Consider the following 16,134-nt stretch of genomic DNA (forward strand, 5'->3'; position numbering starts at 1 on the left):
GGATATATAGAACCACAAGCAGTCATAGAGGATATATATAATCACAAGCAGTCATAGAGGATATATAGAACCACAAGCAGTCATAGAGGATATAGGGAATGATGATGAGTAGGAGGAAATATGGAGAGTGGGGAAAAAGACAGAATGGAAGTTGGAGGAAGACTGGGAAGAGTGATAGTGATGAGAGGGTTAAACTGATAGAGAGAGAGAGATGAAGTGGTATAGGGAGATAGAGCAGCAGAGTGTGGATAGGCTGGGACCAGAGGGAGGGTGGGAAGGAGGGATAGTTCCAGACCAGGGGAGGACTAGGGGGGGTTAGGGGTGGGCAGGGCCATGACCAGGTGCTGGGGTTCCGGTGACTGGTTCAGCCCCCAAGCGTCTGTGACTCTACCTAACCCGCCTGTGTGTGTCAGTACCCGCTCCAGCATGCCCGGCCTCCTACACAGCTCTCACAAACACACGCGCTGTGAGCAGACAGTACTGTCCAGGCTTTAAAGTCGGACCGTTTTCTCTCTCTCCTGCTGTCGCTCTACAGATGTTTATCTTACTGCTTCAAGGTTCTGCTTTTTATCTACTTTTCCTCTGAGAGATCACCAGCAGCTGGGAAGATAGTTTTTTTTATTAGTGGAGGAGTTTGCAGCTCAACCTTGGATTCCACACAGCAAGTTGGGCAGTACACTCAGGTAAACACAGTACACAGTACACACAGTACACTCAGGTAAACACGGTACACAGTACACTCAGGTAAACACAGTACACAGTACACACAGTACACTCAGGTAAACACGGTACACAGTACACTCAGGTAAACACAGTACACAGTACACACAGTACACTCAGGTAAACACGGTACACAGTACACTCAGGTAAACACAGTACACAGTACACACAGTACACTCAGGTAAACACGGTACACATTACACTCAGGTAAACACAGTACACAGTACACACAGTACACTCAGGTAAACACGGTACACAGTACACTCAGGTAAACACAGTACACAGTACACACAGTACACTCAGGTAAACACAGTACACAGTACACACAGTACACTCAGGTAAACACAGTACACAGTACACTCAGGTAAAGGAACATGTCCACCTCTCATATCAGAGGTGGTCAACTTAGTATATATATTTTTTAAAACCCCTATTTAACTAAGTCAGATTAGAACACATTCTTATGTACAATGACGGTCTACCAAAAGGCAAAAGGCCTATAAACTTTGTACTTTGGGTTATAACTTGTTCTTTAGATATTTGTGTACAAGAATATGGATTTTTCCATACAGTTTCTTTGTAAAGGACTGCATGTATTTCACTCTCGTAGACCCACTTCAGGGATGATTCAGCCCATCGTTCCATAGTACATACCCAGAGTGAACTGTGTGTTTCACCATCGACCCAGCACAGAGAACGACCTCGTGCCTTTCAGTAGCCAGAGGGGTGTCTTTTTTTCTCCAGGACTGTCTGCTATGTGGCGTCTAACAAAAGGGCAGGTGTGTCTGGAGAGGAGGAGAGGAGAGGGGGATGATCCCAGCCATGATGTGGTATTACTAGCTGGGACTCGGACTGTTGTCTCTCTCTGTCTTACTCAGAAGCCACCCCTGTCTTCCCATCATACCTGCCTGCACTATATTACGACTACATTACTACCATGTGATGTTTCCATCTGAGAGGCTTTGACCTGACTAAGATGCAGTTTGAACCAATACGTTGTGACAACACCACAACGTAACTCTGCGGTGATATAGTCAGTCCCCTCTTCTCTGTTCCATCTGCCTGACAGTCATGACTTTGCAGTGGATACAATCAGAGGTTTGTTCTGTTCAGCGAGGGGTCTGATTTAGCTGTTGGCCTGGAGCAGTGTTGTCTTGTGGTGGAGGAAATGTGCTTGAGGACTAAACCACCTGGCAGCTACAAGGCAGACTGAGACTGTGTCCCAATGACTTGGTTTGTCTGGTGCTAATGGCGTTGGCTCTCGAGTGTGGTCAGCTCTGTGTGTGGTCAAAGAGTGTTGGAGTCAGTGGGTGGGGAACTGTGCTGTGGTCCAGCTGTTCTAACATGACCATGTGTCTGACATCACAGCCACACATCTGGACCTGACATTTACATACAAACTTTCACTGATACAATATATAGTATAACCCCCTTCACATACACCGCAGAGAGAGGGAGAGAATACTGTACACACACACACACAAACACACACACACATACACAAATAGAACAACACATGGAAACAAAAAAGTTGCAGGAAAGTTTCCGAGTCATCAGGTTTGGGTCTGGTGTAAGCGGCTAGACAGGACTGGCACAGGAAACACACAAACAATCACACCTGATGTCAATAGATTTAAAAGTGCAGTGCTATCAGTGGCGGTCTCGATGACCCCATCTATTAATGACACACACTCATACAGCTTGACTGGTCTTCCCTTCCTTCTACATTCAATCTATCTCCCGGGGCATCAGTTCAGTGTACACCACATAGCCACCTGGATAAGCAGTTAGACCCAAGTCTAGGCCACCTTTAGAGATGAGTCTAGCTGTGTAGCCTCTGACCCTACCAGATGTTTGTGACCAGACATACAGCATAGGGTTGAAGGTCAGGGTAGAGCAGGACAATCCCTACACCTGACCCTGAGAGGAATGGTATGTCCTCTCCTGTGTGGGTGATGGTGTGATGTCATCAAGGCGAGCCAGCTGCAGTGTGGAGGCCCGGTCGGTGTGGAGGGAGATTGTAACGCTGGAGACATGGGGAGTGTGGGTAGAGATGGACGGACAGCCAATGACTGTGCTGGAAAAGGAGAGCCCAGAGCTACACATTCCATCAGCGTCTCTCAGCGTGCGCATACACACACACACTCACACCCTTCCTCTGATTTAGTCACTGTGAGTCACTGAGCTCCTAGAGAGAGTAGGGAGGTGTGGAGCTGTTCACTTATAAGTCTAAATGTAGATATACAGTACAAACTAGCAGCATACCCAACAGAGAAATGCCTACCTTTTTACTAACCACTCACCTATCCTTGACCCAATGTATCGTAACTAGACCACCCTACTGTATACTGTCCCTCCAGCCAAATACCCGTTACCCCGGCCCCCACTTTTTCTCCAGTTCCACCCTAGACTCTTAGAACAAAAGGTGCTATCTAGAACCAGTAAGGGTTATTTGGCTGTAGAACACTTTTGGTTCAAGGTAGAACCCTCTGTGAAACGGGTAGAACCCTTGCACAGAGGGTTCTACATGGAGAGGGTTCTACGTGGATCCCAAAGCAGTTCTCCCTGGAACCAGAAAGGGTTCTACCTGAAACCAAAAAGGGTTATCCTATGGGGGCAGCCAAGTGTACTGTTTTCCACCTGGTTCTCTGCCCTCGCTGTCTCCCCCTTTCTCCCAGTCCTGTTCCCGGCTAATTGTCTTTTTCCTCAAACTGTCAGGGTACATTACGGCCCACTGTTCTCAGAACAAGCAGAATACAGCAGGAGACCGGTTTCTCTGCCTCACCCGCCTCCCCCTCTCCCCCTAAGAAAATGTGGGCTGGGAGGATGAAAGGTTGGAGGGGCTGTGAGTGGCAGAGCATAGTGCGGAGGAAATGGGGATTTATGTTGCCGTTAGGAGCTGATTTATAGCTCAGTATCACTCAACATTCTGCACAGTCACTGCAAACCAACAGACAGACAGAGAGAGAGAGAGAGAGAGAGAGAGAGAGAGAGAGAGAGAGAGAGAGAGAGAGAGAGAGAGAGAGAGAGAGGGGGAGGTACCATAGATCAACATCACAAAATATGAAAGAGAGAAAGAGCAAGGCCCTATAGCTTTATAGCGTGGAAATGAAAGAGAAAAGCAGAGGGAGAGAATAGCAGCATGGTTTTAGTTGAAAGAGAGAGTTGAAACAGCCATCCATCACCTTGCTGTCAGTGGGTATTACACTAGAACAAAGGGCAGAGTCAGGCACAGTGGTTTGGGTGTGTTTGTTCTCTCTCTCTCAATTCAATTCAATTTAAGGCCTTTATTGGTATGGGAAACATACGTTAACATTGCCAAAGCAAGTGAAGTAGATAATATACAAAACTGAAATAAACAATAAAAATGAACAGTAAACATTACACTCACAGAAGTTCCAAAATAATAAAGACATTACAAATGTCATATTACGTATATATGCAGTGTTGTAACGATGTACAAATGGTTAAAGTACACAAGGGAAAATAAATAATGCTTAAATAAATAAGCATAAATATGGGTTGTATTTACAATTGTGTTGACCTTTTCTTCTGGCAACAGGTCACAAATCTTGCTGCTGTGATGGCGCACTGTTATTTCACCCAGTAGATATGGGAGTTTATCAAAATCGGGTTTGTTTTCTGTGAAATATGTGTCTCTAATATGGTCATACATAGGGAAGAAGGTTAGGAAGTGCAACTCAGTTTCCACCTAATTTTGTGGGCAGTGTGCACATAGCCTGTCTTCTCTTGAGAGCCAGGTCTGCCTACGGCGGCCTTTCTCAATAGCAAGGCTATACTCACTGAGTCTGTACATAGTCAAAGCTTTCCTTAAGTTTGGGTCAGTCATAGTCTCTCTCTCTCTCTCTTTCCCTCCCTCCTCTATGAGCAACCATGGGTGCTTCTACACCTGCATTGCTTGCTGTTTGGAGTTTAAGGCTGGGTTTCTGTACAGCACTTTGAGATATCAGCTGATGTACGAAGGGCTATATAAATAAATTTGATTTGATCGCTGTGGTGCTGGTGAATTGGTTGGGTTGTCTGTGTTAGATTACAGAGTGCATTGTGTGTGTGTGTGTGTGTCGCTGAGCTGAGGTGCACTAGGCTAAAAATAAAAGTCCTGTTCAGAGCAGACACGCACAGACTCTATCCCTGCCAGAATTCCTTGCTAGCGCAGGGCAACTCTTTAAAGAGACGGTGTTCTTTTTTTACACACAAACTCAGGAGATGTTTTCTATCCCTGTCTTTCTGTATATCTCTCTCTCTCAACAAGATCTCTTGGTTTCCCTTTGAAATTTGATGCATAATGGATGAACGTCTATTTTTTACGAATTTATTCTGCGTGGTTACAGGGTTAATTCCGCGTGGCTATAGGGTAAATTCTGCGTGGTTACAGGGTTAATTCCGTGTGGTTACAGGGTTAATTCCACGTAGTTACAGGGTTAATTCCGCGTGGCTACAGGGTTAATTCCGCGTGGCTACAGGGTTAATTCCGGGTGGCTACAGGGTTAATTCCGCGTGGCTACAGGGTTAATTCCGCGTGGTTACAGGTTTAATTCCGCGTGGTTACAGGGTTAATTCCGCGTGGCTACAGGGTTAATTCTGCGTGGTTACAGGGTTAATTCCGCGTGGTTACAGGGTTAATTCCGCGCGGTTACAGGGTTAATTCTGCGTGGCTACAGGGTTAATTCCGCGTGGCTACAGGGTTAATTCCGCGTGGCTACAGGGTTAATTCCGCGTGGCTACAGGGTTAATTCCGCGTGGCTACAGGGTTAATTCCGCGTGGTTACACGGTTAATTCCGCGTGGCTACAGGGTTAATTCCGCGTGGTTACACGGTTAATTCCGCGTGGTTACACGGTTAATTCCGCGTGGTTACCCGGTTAATTCCGCGTGGTTACAGTATTAATTCCGCGTGGCTACAGGGTTAATTCCGCGTGGTTACAGGGTTAATTCAGCATGGTTACAGGGTTAATTCCGCGTGGCTACAGGGTTAATTCCGTTACAGGGTTAATTCCGCGTGGCTACAGGGTTAATTCCGCGTGGTTACAGGGTTAATTCCGCGTGGATACAGGGTTAATTCCGCGTGGCTACAGGGTTAATTCAGCGTGGTTACAGGGTTAATTCCGCGTGGCTACAGGGTTAATTCCGCGTGGCTACAGGGTTAATTCCGCGTGGTTACACGGTTAATTCTGCGTGGTTACAGGGTTAATTCCGCGTGGTTAAACGGTTAATTCCGCGTGGTTACAGTGTTAATTCCGCGTGGCTACAGGGTTAATTCCGCGTGGTTACAGGGTTAATTCTGCATGGCTACAGGGTTAATTCCGGGGGTGGTTACAGGGTTAATTCCGCGTGGTTACACGGTTAATTCCGCGTGGTTACACGGTTAATTCCGCGTGGTTACAGTGTTAATTCCACGTGGCTACAGGGTTAATTCCGCGTGGCTACAGGGTTAATTCCACGTGGTTACACGGTTAATTCTGCGTGGTTACACGGTTAATTCCGCGTGGTTAAACGGTTAATTCCGCGTGGTTACAGTGTTAATTCCGCGTGGCTACAGGGTTAATTCCGCGTGGTTACAGGGTTAATTCCGCGTGGTTACAGGGTTAATTCTGCATGGCTACAGGGTTAATTCCGTGTGGTTACAGGGTTAATTCCGCATGGTTACACGGTTAATTCCGCGTGGTTACAGTGTTAATTCGGCGTGACTACAGGGTTAATTCCGCGTGGCTACAGGGTTAATTCCGCGTGGCTACAGGGTTAATTCCGCGTGGCTACAGGGTTAATTCCGCGTGGCTACAGGGTTAATTCCGCGTGGTTACAGGTTTAATTCCGCGTGGTTACAGGGTTAATTCCGCGTGGCTACAGGGTTAATTCCGCGTGGTTACAGGGTTAATTCCGCGTGGTTACAGGGTTAATTCCGCGTGGTTACAGGGTTAATTCCGCGTGGCTACAGGGTTAATTCCGCGTGGCTACAGGGTTAATTCCGCGTGGCTACAGGGTTAATTCCGCGTGGCTACAGGGTTAATTCCGCGTGGTTACACGGTTAATTCCGCGTGGCTACAGGGTTAATTCCGCGTGGTAACACGGTTAATTCCGCGTGGTTACACGGTTAATTCCGCGTGGTTACCCGGTTAATTCCGTGTGGTTACAGTATTAATTCCGCGTGGCTACAGGGTTAATTCCGAGTGGTTACAGGGTTAATTCAGCATGGTTACAGGGTTAATTCCGCGTGGCTACAGGGTTAATTCCGTTACAGGGTTAATTCCGCGTGGCTACAGGGTTAATTCCGCGTGGTTACAGGGTTAATTCCGCGTGGATACAGGGTTAATTCCGCGTGGCTACAGGGTTAATTCAGCGTGGTTACAGGGTTAATTCCGCGTGGCTACAGGGTTAATTCCGCTTGGCTACAGGGTTAATTCCGCGTGGCTACAGGGTTAATTCCGCGTGGCTACAGGGTTAATTCTGCGTGGCTACAGGGTTAATTCTGCGTGGTTACATGGTTAATTCCGTGTGGTTACAGGGTTAATTCCGCGTGGTTACACGGTTAATTCCGCGTGGTTACAGTGTTAATTCCGCGTGGCTACAGGGTTAATTCCGCGTGGCTACAGGATTAATTCCGCGTGGTTACACGGTTAATTCTGCGTGGTTACAGGGTTAATTCCGCGTGGTTAAACGGTTAATTCCGCGTGGTTACAGTGTTAATTCCGCGTGGCTACAGGGTTAATTCCGCGTGGTTACAGGGTTAATTCTGCATGGCTACAGGGTTAATTCCGGGGGTGGTTACAGGGTTAATTCCGCGTGGTTACACGGTTAATTCCGCGTGGTTACACGGTTAATTCCGCGTGGTTACAGTGTTAATTCCACGTGGCTACAGGGTTAATTCCGCGTGGCTACAGGGTTAATTCCACGTGGTTACACGGTTAATTCTGCGTGGTTACACGGTTAATTCCGCGTGGTTAAACGGTTAATTCCGCGTGGTTACAGTGTTAATTCCGCGTGGCTACAGGGTTAATTCCGCGTGGTTACAGGGTTAATTCCGCGTGGTTACAGGGTTAATTCTGCATGGCTACAGGGTTAATTCCGCGTGGTTACAGGGTTAATTCCGCATGGTTACACGGTTAATTCCGCGTGGTTACAGTGTTAATTCGGCGTGACTACAGGGTTAATTCCGCGCGGTTACAGGGTTAATTCCGCGTGGTTACAGGGTTAATTCCGCGTGGCTACAGTGTTAATTCCACGTGGCTACAGGGTTAATTCGGTGTGGCTACATGGTTAATTCGGCGTGGTTACAGGGTTAATTCCGCGTGGCTACAGGGTTAATTCCGCGTGGTTACAGGGTTAATTCCGCGTGGTTACAGGGTTAATTCCGCGTGGCTACAGGGTTAATTCCGCGTGGTTACAGGGTTAATTCCGAGTGGCTACAGGGTTCATTCCGCGTGGCTACAGGGTTAATTCTGCGTGGCTACAGGGTTAATTCCGCGTGGCTACAGGGTTAATTCCGCGTGGCTACATGGTTAATTCCGCGTGGCTACAGGGTTAATTCCGCGTGGCTACAGGGTTAATTCCGCGTGGTTACACGGTTAATTCCGCGTGGCTACAGGGTTAATTCCGCGTGGTTACACGGTTAATTCCGCGTGGTTACACGGTTAATTCCGCGTGGTTACAGTATTAATTCCGCGTGGCTACAGGGTTAATTCCGCGTGGATACAGGGTTAATTCCGCGTGGCTACAGGGTTAATTCCGCGTGGCTACAGGGTTAATTCCGCGTGGCTACAAGGTTAATTCCGCTTGGCTACAGGGTTAATTCCGCGTGGCTACAGGGTTAATTCCGCGTGGCTACAGGGTTAATTCCGCGTGGTTACACGGTTAATTCCGCGTGGTTACACGGTTAATTCCGCGTGGTTACAGTATTAATTCCGCGTGGCTACAGGGTTAATTCCGCGTGGATACAGGGTTAATTCCGCGTGGCTACAGGGTTAATTCCGCGTGGCTACAGGGTTAATTCCGCGTGGCTACAGGGTTAATTCCGCGTGGCTACAGGGTTAATTCCGCGTGGTTACACGGTTAATTCCGCGTGGCTACAGGGTTAATTCCGCGTGGTTACACGGTTAATTCCGCGTGGTTACACGGTTAATTCCGCGTGGTTACAGTATTAATTCCGCGTGGCTACAGGGTTAATTCCGCGTGGATACAGGGTTAATTCCGCGTGGCTACAGGGTTAATTCCGCGTGGCTACAGGGTTAATTCCGCGTGGCTACAAGGTTAATTCCGCTTGGCTACAGGGTTAATTCCGCGTGGCTACAGGGTTAATTCCGCGTGGCTACAGGGTTAATTCCGCGTGGTTACACGGTTAATTCCGCGTGGTTACACGGTTAATTCCGCGTGGTTACAGTATTAATTCCGCGTGGCTACAGGGTTAATTCCGCGTGGATACAGGGTTAATTCCGCGTGGCTACAGGGTTAATTCCGCGTGGCTACAGGGTTAATTCCGCGTGGCTACAAGGTTAATTCCGCTTGGCTACAGGGTTAATTCCGCGTGGCTACAGGGTTAATTCCGCGTGGCTACATGGTTAATTCTGCGTGGCTACAGGGTTAATTCTGCGTGGTTACATGGTTAATTCCGTGTGGTTACAGGGTTAATTCCGCGTGGTTACACGGTTAATTCCGCGTGGTTACAGTGTTAATTCGGCGTGACTACAGGGTTAATTCCGCGTGGTTACAGGGTTAATTCCGCGTGGTTACAGGGTTAATTCCGCGTGGCTACAGTGTTAATTCCACGTGGCTACAGGGTTAATTCGGTGTGGCTACATGGTTAATTCGGCGTGGTTACAGGGTTAATTCCGCGTGGCTACAGGGTTAATTCCGCGTGGTTACAGGGTTAATTCCGCGTGGTTACAGGGTTAATTCCGCGTGGCTACAGGGTTAATTCCGCGTGGTTACAGTGTTAATTCCGAGTGGCTACAGGGTTCATTCCGCGTGGCTACAGGGTTAATTCCGCGTGGCTACAGGGTTAATTCCGCGTGGCTACAGGGTTAATTCCGCGTGGCTACAGGGTTAATTCTGCGTGGCTACAGGGTTAATTCTGCGTGGTTACATGGTTAATTCCGTGTGGTTACAGGGTTAATTCCGCGTGGTTACACGGTTAATTCCGCGTGGTTACAGTGTTAATTCCGCGTGGCTACAGGGTTAATTCCGCGTGGCTACAGGGTTAATTCCGCGTGGTTACACGGTTAATTCTGCGTGGTTACAGGGTTAATTCCGCGTGGTTAAACGGTTAATTCCGCGTGGTTACAGTGTTAATTCCGCGTGGCTACAGGGTTAATTCCGCGTGGCTACAGGGTTAATTCCGCGTGGTTACAGGGTTAATTCCGCGTGGTTACAGGGTTAATTCTGCATGGCTACAGGTTTAATTCCGCGTGGTTACAGGGTTAATTCCGCATGGTTACACGGTTAATTCCGCATGGTTACAGTGTTAATTCCGCGTGGCTACAGGGTTAATTCCGCGTGGCTACAGGGTTAATTCGGTGTGGCTACATGGTTAATTCGGCGTGGTTACAGGGTTAATTCCGCGTGGCTACAGGGTTAATTCCGCGTGGTTACAGGGTTAATTCCGCGTGGTTACAGGGTTAATTCCGCGTGGCTACAGGGTTAATTCCGCGTGGTTACAGGGTTAATTCCGAGTGGCTACAGGGTTAATTCCGTGTGGTTACAGGGTTAATTCCGCGTGGTTACAGGGTTAATTCCGCGTGGCTACAGGGTTAATTCCGCGTGGTTACAGGGTTAATTCAGCGTGGTTACAAGGTTAATTCCACGTGCCTACAGGGTTAATTCCGCGTGGTTACAGGGTTAATTCCGCGTGGCTACAGGGTTAATTCCGCGTGGTTACAGGGTTAATTCAGCGTGGCTACAGGGTTAATTCCGCGTGGTTACAGGGTTAATTCCGCGTGGTTACAGGGTTAATTCCGCGTGGTTACAGGGTTAAAACAGCAACAACTCAAAGGGTGTTCTGGGGGAGGTGTGGCAGGTAGTCTGGGAGACCTTTGAACCTATAAACTCCCCCTTCCCTATTGTGGGATGGTTATTTGGGGCGGCAGCGTAGCCTAGTGGTTAGAGCGTTAGACTTTTAACCAGAAGGTTGCGAGTTCAAACCCCCGAGCTGACAAGGTACAAATCTGTCGTTCTGTCCCTGAACAGGCAGTTAACCCACTGTTCCCAGGCTGTCATTGAAAATAAGAATGTGTTCTTAACTGACTTGCCTGGTTAAATAAAGGTAAAATGAAATTAAAATTAAAATTTGTAATGGCTGTCAATGGTATTACATGCCTATGATTGAAAACAATTGGGGGGAGAAAGAAAAGGAAAGAAATATCCACCAATAAACACAAATAATACTAAAAATAATAATAACCCAAATAATACTATAATACTCTCTCTCTCTCTGTGACTGTGTCTGTTCTTTCGTCCTCTCCCTCCATGTGTGTGATAACATGTACATGAGGGTGGTAGCCAGATCATAGGGAGAGCTCCGTCTGTTACTGCCACACTGCACTGTAGCCGTGACACAGCCTCAACATGGCTATACAGCCTGTTGACCGGAAAGAGCCATTCTGACAGACTGGCACCCAGGCTATACAGACTGACTATACAGCTTGACCATAACTTCACTACAGACTACTTGCTTTAACCTTTAATTACCAAGACTTACAAGACCACTATGACCCTTACTCCCCAAAACCTGACTAAACAGGGAGCTCACAGGGACCATGGGAGATTCTCAATTGGTTTTGCTAACTCCTCCATCCCCTCCTTCCCTCTTTATTGAGGAGAGGAGGTGAGGAGAGGAGAGGAAACGTGGAAACAAATGCACTCGTATGAAATGAGACTCTCCCTCTCCACTCACACATCATCGGGCAAATGACATTTACAGGGGTGGAATCCCCAAATGCATGTGTAAAAGGATCAAAACACTCTCCTCGACCACTCAACCATTTATCGGTTTTCAGAGAAAAGAGGACGGAGGAGTTGAGGTCTTTTGCCCAAATGAGAATCTCCCAAACAATCCCTGTAGCCCACGACTAACAACATAACGAACCTTCGACTGCTATTGAGGAAAAAATGGTTTCTATTCTATTATGAGATGGAGAATCCTCTGTTATGTGTTCAATTGTGAAACCTGCATGTAGAGTGACTCTTCCAGAGACATACATTGAGATCAATTCTCTGCTCTGTAGTCCTAGCTAGGCTGTAACTGAAGCCACACGGTCAGAGAGAGAGAGAGAGAGAGAGAGAGAGAGAGAGAGAGAGAGAGAGTACTGTTTTACAGCTTTAAAGAGAGGGGGAGGTACCATAGATTAACATCACAAAGTGAGGCAGGATGTGAGGTAGGATGGAGGGAGTTATATTATGTGTCTTAATATTGGAACAGCACAGTGATAGCCTAGTTATGATCATTACCCTACTGACACCTAAACCTAACTGGAACCATCAGGTCAGATCTGACCTGGGATCAGCTAGAGGCAACTGGCTCTGTCCTCTCATCTGGTCCACAGTTGTATGGCATAGGGCCCTCAATCAGGTCAGATCTGACCTGGGATCAGCTAGAGGCAACTGGCTCTGTCCTCTCATCTGGTCCACAGTTTTATGTCATAGGGCCATCGATCAGGTCAGATTAGATTGGCGGTATTTCTTATTTCCGCTTGCATGTGTGTATCTGTGCCACAGCCTCAGAAACAGGTACAGCAAACACACACACACACACAGAGTGAGTTCTCTGACATTCATATACCTCTTTATATAGCTGCTCTGTTTTGATGCTGTATGTTTCTGTGTTGGAGGAGGTGGAGGAGGGATGAGAGGAGAGAGGCAGAGGGCTGGGCCTGCTCCCTGGAACTACTCCAACACTGACTCCACTGCATTATGCGGACACACACACACACATAGGTGTACACACATTCTCGAAGAGATTACTCTAAAACACAGTGCACAGTTTGATGATATTCACATATTATAAATGACAACAAAAAAACACATTGACATTCTGTAGCAGTTTGAGTCAGAATCTACAGATTCTTGTCTCTAGATTATAACGTCTATCTAGGCTACTCCCTGTTGGGTTGGGTTGGGCTGTAATCTGCTGCCAATAGGTATAGTAGATAATCAGATCTTTGGATATTTGTGTGTATGTGTGTGTGTGTGTGTGTGTGTGTGTCACAGGAGGCTGCTGAGGGGAGGACTGCTCATAATAATGGCTGGAACGGAGCAAATGGAATGGTATCAAAGACTTGTTTGACATATTTGATACCATTCCACCTATTCCACTCCAGCTATTACTATGAGCCGTTCTCCCCAATTAAGGTCCCACCAACCTCATGTGGTGTGTGTGTGTGTGTCTGGGCACCCGCGTGCATTCATGCGTACATGTGTGTGTATGCATGTGTGTGTTAACGGTCTCATGTGTATGTGTATGTGCTCTTGTGTGTCCACCTTGCCCTTGATTCAGATTCACGAAACCTTGACAACCAACTGGAGGTCAGCAGGAAGTGTCTGCTACCATGGCGATGGAGGAGAGAGAGTTGGGGGCTGGGTCCTCTCATATCAAACCATAGCTCAGGGAGCGTGTGTGTGTGTGTGTGTGTGTGTGTGTGTGTGTATTCGTATTCCTACTGTGTTTTATTAGTGTAGTTATTCTAGAAAGGGAAGTAGTAAAATGCTGATGGTTAGTACTAGTGAAACACTGGATCCTTCCTCAATGTAGCTGTAGTATGTAGTGTTCCTCTCTATTCTGTCATATTGGACTTCCTACTGTAAGCCCAGAGGGCCACTGTTAACCCTGTTGACCCTTCCAGACCATAGTCAACGCTCCAGAGCCTGGCCACTCAGATCAGACCAGGAACAACATCCATCTACTTCCAGGTTATCAAACCCTGGACTGGGCTTGTCGGGAAATGGCACCATTACCCAACAGAGATCAATAACAGACAGAAAGAGCGATCTCTCAATCACATACCAGCGAGGGCATACGGTGTGGGAGACATCTGTCTATCTCTGACCGGAGAGAGGATGGAGGGAGGGAGAGAGAGATCATTGGATGGAGGGAGAGAGAGATTGATGGATGGATGGAGAGAGTGTTCTGTCCTTCCGCACAGTAGCCAAGCTATCATTTCATCATGGACTACCAATACAAAATAATATACTTTGATCTAGAAGATTTGTTGAATACTCTGCAAGATAGTGGCGAAGATAATGGTGATGATAATGGCTATTTTTTTGACTGCTGCTGCTCGCTGTTTAGTATCTATGCATAGTCACTTTGCCCCTACCTACATGTACAAATGACCTCGACTAACCTGTACCCCCCCCCCATTGACTCAGTACCGGTACCCCCTGTATATAGCCTCATTATTGTTATGTCATTTTGGAGGGATAGAGGGAACGGTGGAGAGTACATCCAGGGTGGCCTTCCCTGCTGGTGGATTATAGAGAGGCCATCTGTTCCAGACCGATTATAATCCTGTACCACAGGGGGACCGGAAGAGGGACAGAGAGGAAAGGAGCTACGCCCCAAACAGACACTTATATCCTGTTATAGTCATAGACACCAACGCTGAGAAAATAGTCAACTGTTCACAAGTAGTGAAAACCTGTGAATATGAACATGATGTGCTGTTTGCCGTTAGCCATACATTCAAACATTCTTCTGTTTTTAAAGGCACCATGCAGACTTCTGATATCCCCAAAATACTGTAATTAGGTCATAGATAACAGTATTAAGATAGTGTCATAGCACTTAGAGAAGATTTAGAGACTGAGATGAAAGGTGTTTGGTATGGGAGTCACTTCTCTTCCTCCCCTCTCTCACCCACCCTCTTCCCCCTTGCTTCTTTTCTCTCCCCCTCCTCCCCCTTTCTTTTCTCTCTCTCTGTGGGACGTTTCCACCTCTGTAGGCCAACGGAAGGCCACCTCCCCCTCTGATCCCGCAGCCCGCCCCCCTGTCTCCCCCTCCCTGTCCTACCACCCCATTGGCTGACTGTGTCTGTAATGAGTCACTCTGCCCCTCCCCCGTTCCCGGCAGGGAGAGAGACGGCCACAGATTCACTCTCCCTTTCTGTTTCTCCTCCTCTTTCTCACTCCCCTCCCTTTTTTAGTTCTTTCCCACCCTACCTTTCCCTCTCTTTTGGAAAAGAAGTGATCAGATCCTACCCTTCTCTCAGACAGACAGACAGACAGAGTGAAAGAGAGAAAACGAGAGAGAGGACACGACAGAGGAGAGGAGCAGCCATATCAGTAGCAGCAGGATCAGTAGAGCGTGAGACCAGAACACAGACATACAGTCAGTCTCTTTCTCTCTCTGGTCTCTCTGTCCGGATTGGGACTGGGCTGGATCTCTCCCACCTCTCCTCGCCAGCAAACTGCAGCAGTTTTGGGAATCCTCACCCAATCCCATTCCCGTTGTCATTCCCGAGGCGCAGCCAGCCTGCACCTGTCTAGGATGCTGTGAAGGATGGTTCACCAGGAAAACTGTTCTCACCAGGTAAGACAGGACACTGACTGAGGCTAGCTGGGACGAGCGCTGAGGCTAGACAGAACGCTGTTAGTGTAGTAGAGGATGTGTTATGTTAGCTGTTGTGGAGCAGGCAGGCAGGTCAGGGCTTCGCTGCTCTGTGGTTGAGCTTGCCCCTCCAGGGGAGAAGATACTGCAGTAGGACTGGTATGCATGTGTGTTTTCCCAAATGTTTCCATCATGTAATACTGACTGACTGTCATTAGTGATTGTCGTATCTTGCAGGGGTTTGTTTGTCATGGCTGTCAGGCACATCCCAGTGGGGTTTGGTGTTTGTATGATGGGATGGGTTTGGGAAGTGGATGACTAGGGCGGTTGCTAAGCGCACATTTGACTTCAGGGAATAATGTCCCTCCTCCCCCCTTTCCCCTGGGCTGAGCCTGATCAATAGATGTCTGGGAAGGGTGAGCTGTTTCTGTCTGTCTGTCTGTCTGTCTGTGCGTGCGATGTGAGAGTGCGTGGGCGGGTGGGTTGGAAATGGCACCTCCAGACTGCGACAGAAGTGTCCCACTTTACTTCATGAGGAATGGGAGGAATGATTAGATGAGTGCAGCGTTCAAGTAGTGCAGTACATCACTTGAGCTTTACTTTCCTCATAGCAAGAATAAAGACGGCATGGCTGTTGTAATGCAGGGAGGGGAGGAGGGGGAGGAGGAGGAGGGGGAGGAGGAGGAGGGGGGAGGGGGGAGGAGGAGGGGGAGGAGGAGGATGGGGAGGGGGAGGAGGGAGAGAAGGAGGAGGAGGAGGAGGAGGAGGAGGGAGAGGAGGGGAGGAGGAGGAGGGGGAGGAGGAGGAGGGAGAGGAGGAGGAGGAGGAAAAGACGTAGATGTAAAAATCAAATGGAGATGATAG

The 16,134-nt window shown here is 47.9% G+C and overlaps 1 protein-coding gene across 6 annotated transcripts in view; it reads left to right on the forward strand.

The window, feature by feature from the left end:
* LOC109905613 (schwannomin-interacting protein 1) overlaps nt 1–16,134 on the forward strand; it is a 346,524-nt gene that overhangs the window by 304,076 nt on the left and 26,314 nt on the right. Inside the window, exon 1 of one of the 6 annotated variants that reach the window (XM_020503087.2) lies at nt 14,797–15,252. The exons of the other annotated variants lie outside the window; for them this stretch is intronic. Within the exon in view, the coding sequence (XP_020358676.2) occupies nt 15,223–15,252 (30 nt within the window). The 5' untranslated portion in view covers nt 14,797–15,222. Of the gene's footprint in view, nt 1–14,796; nt 15,253–16,134 lie in introns of those variants that run through there. 6 annotated transcript variants of the gene reach the window in all.

This window comes from Oncorhynchus kisutch, linkage group LG15, assembly GCF_002021735.2.
Source record: "Oncorhynchus kisutch isolate 150728-3 linkage group LG15, Okis_V2, whole genome shotgun sequence".
NCBI lineage: Eukaryota > Metazoa > Chordata > Actinopteri > Salmoniformes > Salmonidae > Oncorhynchus > Oncorhynchus kisutch.